Source organism: Ostrinia nubilalis, chromosome 24, assembly GCF_963855985.1.
Source record: "Ostrinia nubilalis chromosome 24, ilOstNubi1.1, whole genome shotgun sequence".
NCBI lineage: Eukaryota > Metazoa > Arthropoda > Insecta > Lepidoptera > Crambidae > Ostrinia > Ostrinia nubilalis.
Window position 1 is genome coordinate 11550053 of NC_087111.1, and position 6216 is coordinate 11556268.

General features: G+C 42.6%; 1 protein-coding gene across 1 annotated transcript; it reads left to right on the forward strand.

The window, feature by feature from the left end:
* The first annotated feature begins 195 nt into the window (after nucleotides 1-195).
* On the forward strand, nucleotides 196-5641 carry LOC135083830 (uncharacterized). Its single transcript, XM_063978571.1, has 3 exons — nucleotides 196-355; nucleotides 2222-2424; nucleotides 3601-5641. Exons 1-3 carry the CDS (start codon nucleotides 295-297, stop codon nucleotides 3775-3777), a joined length of 441 nt encoding a protein of 146 aa, XP_063834641.1. The 5' UTR covers nucleotides 196-294; the 3' UTR covers nucleotides 3778-5641.
* The last annotated feature ends 575 nt before the right edge of the window (nucleotides 5642-6216 follow it).

Here is a 6216-nt window from a genome sequence, read left to right on the forward strand (position 1 = left end):
GTCTCGAGTAGGCGACCACGAGCCAGCAGAAGCCGTAGTGTTGACAGCCTCCACTAGGTGGACCAACGATCTGGTGAAGGTCACGGAAGTACCTGGATGCGGGCAGCGCAGAATCGGTCATTGTAAAAATTATTTGGCGAGGCCTTTGTCCAGCAGCGGACGTCATTTGACTGAAACGAGTCCGTTATTGAGTCTTCCTTCGTCTCCCACGAGGAAGGTTCCTTAGACGACAGCTCGTACCTGTCGGGGTTACGAAGCATCCGCGGCCGCCGCTCCTACAAGCCGCTTAAAGAGATGACGCTCCGGCACGTCACAGCCAACCGCAGCGCCAACAAGTCCGCTGCCAATGTGTCTGGTGAGTCCATTACTGAAGCATCCTTCGGGCAATACCACGAGGAGGGCCTCCTAGACCACAGCTAAAGCCCGGTCCGTGAGCACGTAGAATTTTGTCCAATGACCCCTAGCTACCCATCCTTATCGCTCGCGCGTAATTATATTGCTGTCGCGACTGTGCGACGGGCGCCCGCAGTGAGTGTGCGAGCGCGACAGCAATATAATTACGCGCGAGCGATAAAGATGGGTAGCTTGGGGTCATTGGACGAGATTCTACGTGCTCAGGGGCCAGACTATAGTATCTATCAGGGCTACAAAGTATGACCGCCACTCTTACAAGCCAACAAGTCAGCTGCTAATGTGTCTGGTGAGTCCATTACTAAGTCTTCCTTCGTCATATATGACGAGGGTTCCCACAAGTCTGGTGAGTTTGTGTGACGCGCCACTACAGACTAGTGGCAGTCTTCACTCAACACATGGCGCTGGCACCTGCGTTACTACGGCATACGCCACCGCGCCACGAAACCTGCATCGCGGTATCAGAGTTTTTTGCACAAACACTCTGGACAAAAGGCCTCCCCCAAGGATTTCCACAACGACCAGTCCTGCGCCGCTCGTCAACAGGAACCTCCAGCGACCTTCCGACTACGTCTTCAGGCCCGTGGTTGCCGCTCGAGAACTTTTCTGCCCATCATCCATCAGCTCTGCGAGCTGTGCCACGCCCACTGCCGCTTGATTTTCGATCACACAGATAAACCCAAAAATTCATCATCATCATCATCATCATTTCAGCCACAGGACGTCCACTGCTGAACATAGGCCTCCCCCAATGCTTTCCATGTTGATCGATTGGTAGCGGCCTGCGTCCAGCGCTTCCCTGCTACCTTTACGATGTCGTCGGTCCACCTTGTAGGTGGACGTCCCACGCTGCGTTTTCCGGTACGCGGCCTCCATTCCAGAACCTTTCTGCCCCATCGGCCGTCAGTTCTGCGTACTATGTGCCCTGCCCATTGCCACTTCAGCTTGCTAATCCGTCGGGCTATGTCAGCGACTTTGGTTCGTTTACGGATCTCCTCATTTCTGATTCGATCTCGCAAAGAAACACCAAGCATTATACCCAAAAATTATACGAAACGAATTTGTTTCGATGCCAATTTGCCGTGTAATTTCGGGAAGGCGTTCGCGCCTGGACAGATTTTTTTTTATACTTTCGTAACGTCCAAAACTGCATCTTGACCAAAATTGGCTAGATACGTTCCATTTCATTTTCCTGCAACGGAGACTAAATTGAATAGAATAGAAAGTATTTATTTGTCTCAAAACAGTTTAAATTTACAGTTAATTACATTTTTTAATTTTTATAATTAATTAATTTTTATAATAAATTGTCGGCCGTTTGGTGTAGTGGTTCAGAGCGGACTACTATGCCGAGAGGTCCCGGGTTCGATTCCCGGCCGGGCAGAAATTGAAATGATGAATTTTAATTTCTGTGACGGGTCTGGGTGTTACTATGTATAATATGTATGTATTTAAAAAAAAAAGTATATCCGTTAAGCTAGCACCCATAACACAAGCATTAAGTTGCTTACTTTGGGGCTAGCTGGCGCTGTGTGAAATTGTCCAAAGATTTTATTTATTTATTTGTTATTTCTTATATCTTTAACTAGCTGACCCGGCGAACTTTGTTCCGCCTTAATGGCAATAAATAAGCAGACTTTTTTTTAATTTCGAACGGGATAAAAAGTATCCTATGTCCTTCTCCTGGCTCTAAACTACCTCCCTGACAATTTTCAGCTAAATCGGTTCAGCCGTTCTTGAGTTATAAGTGGAGTAACTAACACGACTTTCTTTTATATATATAGATTTGGTGTTTTCCTCTTCTTCACAGTAAATGAGCAACCAGCGCGTCCTACTGGCACAGTCGTGGGCCGCAAGCGCAAACCAGAGGCCGAAGACAGCATTGAAATCGCCTCCGAGGCTGGAGAACTGCTTGGTTCTGCGCACAGCAAGCGTATGCGACTGCTGGAGCGACTTACGCATTCCTTCCGTAGGACTACTAGCACGCCGCTACCGGCGAGACGGGCTGCAGAGGTGAGAACTACTGATAGGGTCAATTGCTAGGGGACAGCGAAAAGAAAGGCAGCAGAGTTGTGGACTGTGTCTGATTATACATGCGGTGTGAGGCAGCGCAGTGGAAAAGAAAATAAGACTGCTTATTATTCCCTGTCTCTGGTTCACATTATGTACTTTCTCCACTCCTCATATTTTCTTGCTCCGCTCCACTAGCCTAACCTAGCTAGTAGAAATAGACACAGTCCGCATCGAGGTGGCTTTCTGACGCTGGAGGGGTACGGGCTGCTGAGGTGGGTGCTACTACTAAGGGGCCGTTCAAGTATTACGTAAGCAAATTTCTTACCATTTTTTACCCCCCCGCCCCCCTTGTCATCAAAAGTAAGCAAAGCACTTACCCCCTCCCCCTATGCTTACGTAAACACAAAGAGTAAGGGACAAAAAATATAATCAGAAATAAAGAACATATCAAACATAATTGCATCAACATAAACAAAAATTATAACTTTCAATACGTTTAGTATCCAAACAAAACACGCGCGCGGGAGGCCGGCCTCGCGTATAATAATATGCGGACTACGACTCTCAAATTTCAATGGGCTATGTCGGCACGAGAGTTAATTATTAGACAAGTGAATAGCGCACGGTAATTTCCCTAATGTGCGGTAATTCCCCTAATCAGTTCTCAAAGCGAGTGTATTATTTGCGGGAATCCCCGAAAAAACGTAAATAACTAACGATGACGTAATCATCATCTAGACCCCCCTACCCCCCATGTCATCCAAAATAAGCAAAACTGAGACCCCCCCACCCCCCCTTGGTGCTTACGTAATACTTGAACGGCCCCTAATAACTAGAAAACAGACCGCTTAGCTGCTCAGCGAAGAAAGGACACGGCTGCCTGTCCAACTAAGTGGAGCGCTCCACTCCACATACTTTCTCGCTTCGCTCCGCTACCTATATCTTTAGAGATTGTTTCAAGGCTAGACAAACACAGTCCGCATTACTCCCTTGCTCCTCTTCGGTGAACAGGCAGTCAAATACGGAGCGAGTTACATGAGTCATCAGAAACCAATCGAATAAAGAATAATCAGTTGATGACCTCCCTAAAAATATTAGCAACGAATCTTTACTCGTGGGTACTTTTAGGTCTATCCAATTATCATTATGCATAAGCACCATCTCTATTCTTTCCAGATCGTAGGCATCAACACAGACTTACCCCTAACGGCGCCTGTAGCGTCTCCCACTACCTTCGACCCCGAAGCCCTTAAACCGGCGCCCGAAGACCACGCCCCCGGCCCCGCCCCTATTGCCGTCCCGCTCGCACACGCCGAGCCCGAGCGAGACAACAAGAGGTGCGTCGTCATGTAAGGTGAGGCTCAACAATTAAAATGAAGTAACGTTTATTGTAACAAATTATTATGTCACGATTGTGTCATTGATGTCAGTAGATTTGTGTGACGTATACGTGCGTGACCTTGTCACGAGTGTAATATTTGAACCAAATGGTTTTGAAACTTTACTGGAAATGAACTGCGTCATTTTAAATGACAGGCAACTTAAAATTTAAAGATATTTGAGTTTTTTTTAAATACCACGGCTTTTTCAACGTTTCTGTCTAAGGCATTTTTGTCCAAAGACTATTGTATTGTTTAATGGTTAAAACCAATATCGGTATAACGGTAATCGGTACAAAAACGTTACTCGTTATAAATGAAACTTAGTGTGAAATGTCCAATTTGAAGAAATAGGAATGAATTTGGATTTATAGAATTGAAAAATGCAAATGGATGTAATATAGTTCAAATAGGCTATACATAGAAGTTAAATACAGGTTATAAGGGTGGTTAACTTGACGAGCGAATGTAATATTTTCTATTAGGTTATTTCGAATAGGTCTTTAAAATCTTTAAAAAATACTACTTTAAAAACTACGTCGGAACTTATCAAGTTTGCAATTTTTCTACTTACAAATAATTCAAACCTATAACTTTTGATTTCTCACCTTTAAAATGAACTTTATGTATCAAAATTATTATTCGTTTAATTTGGGAGGTTGTGATCTAAGAAAAAGGTATGATTTATATTTTAGTTTAATTCGCTCGTCCTGATAACAGTGTAATGCATTTGCATCGTCTTTTACTGTGCATTTTGTACATACGTAGACATAGTTCTTAAACACATTGAGTAAAATCTACATTTTTTCAATCATTCTCCCAAAGTTTTGTTTTTATTTTTCATCGAATCATATCGAATATTGTCTTCGTTTGAAATCACGTGATAAAAGTATTATTTGGTTATTCGATAGATTTTACTTTATGAGTTTAAGTTAGTGTTAGTTTCGGTTAAACAATAGTTTAAACATTATTTTCGGTTCCCAATAACTTTGCAGGTCTGTCTTTAGTTTCCAAAATATCCAAAATTGAATAAAATAACATACAGTGTGAAATAAAATTATATTTCTTAGACACAAGCTAAATGTATTATACCTTAATGTTAGTTGCACTGCTAAGCCCATACAGAAAGTTATAAGTTTTCTTGTTCAGTTAAACTTGTAAAAATAATCTAATGCGTGTGAGAGACACTTAAAAACATAACCTTTCTTCTGTCGTAGTCGGGTAAAAACACCCAGTTGTTCTATGAAGTCTTTGTTACTCTGACAGGTTATTGTGAAACTGTTGCAATGTTCAAATTATTGTTTCTCAGTCGGCCTGTACGCTGTACAGCGCTGTTTTAACCCACGACCGTTTTTTATTTTATCAGATGACTTAATAAACATGTTTTGTATTTGTGTATGAAAAAATACTTATATTCTGAAGGCTTACTCCATCCAATTTGGATGCACAGACAGCGGTATATCAAGCATTGTTATTTCCTGTGAGGTTTTAAAAGGTACGATTGCAACAATATTGTTCTGTATGAGGACTGTGCGACGGGCGCCCGCAGTGAGTGTGCGATCGCGACAGCAACATAATTACGCGCGAGCGATAAGGATGGGTAGCTTGGGGTCATTGGACAAAATTCTACGTGCTCACGGACCAGGCTTTAGTATATTTTTTCTAGAGAAACAAATACAAAACAAGTTTAAACATTTAGCTGTAAGAATTATCGCGCCAAAGCGGTATTTGTTTTATCACTATAACTAATTAAAGATATACAGAGATATTATGTTGTGCGAATCGCACTGGATCGTGTAAGAAATATATTTTGTAGAATAAACCAAATCAAAGATTTACATTGAGTTTTCATTTTAAAAACTTGCGTAATACTAACGATAAACTGTGTAATTAAGATGCAAAGTTATATTATACGATGTAGCAAAGAGACTACTAAAAATACAATGAGTGTTTCCAATTCGTCCACCAGTTGGCGCCACTGGTGAGTAAGGTAATTTCGAACTCCTCCTATGTTCTTCTGATTAGTTTCGTTGCGGGTCCAATGACAGTTTAACTTTCCCCGGGACAAACTTGACTTTCACTGGTTGGGTTTTTTATGGCGGTCAAGCTGTAGATCCTGGCTACACAGGAGTTGCAGCGGTGGGAACGAGAGGTGGGAAAATCGAGTAAGGTCCTATCACTCGCCAGTGGCGCCAACTGCTGAACGCATTAAGTTAGTATAGACGAGAGCATTTATTTGTAACAGAACAACGAGCCGCTCTTTGAAATGTCTAGTGTATCACCCTTTCAAAAACCAAACGTCGTACATTTTATCTGTATTTTACCTTTACCATATAGTTAATATACCTAGCGGAATAGAGCAACAAAGAACTGAGCGAGTGAGATGTCACTAGCAGCAACACTGTGTGATAAA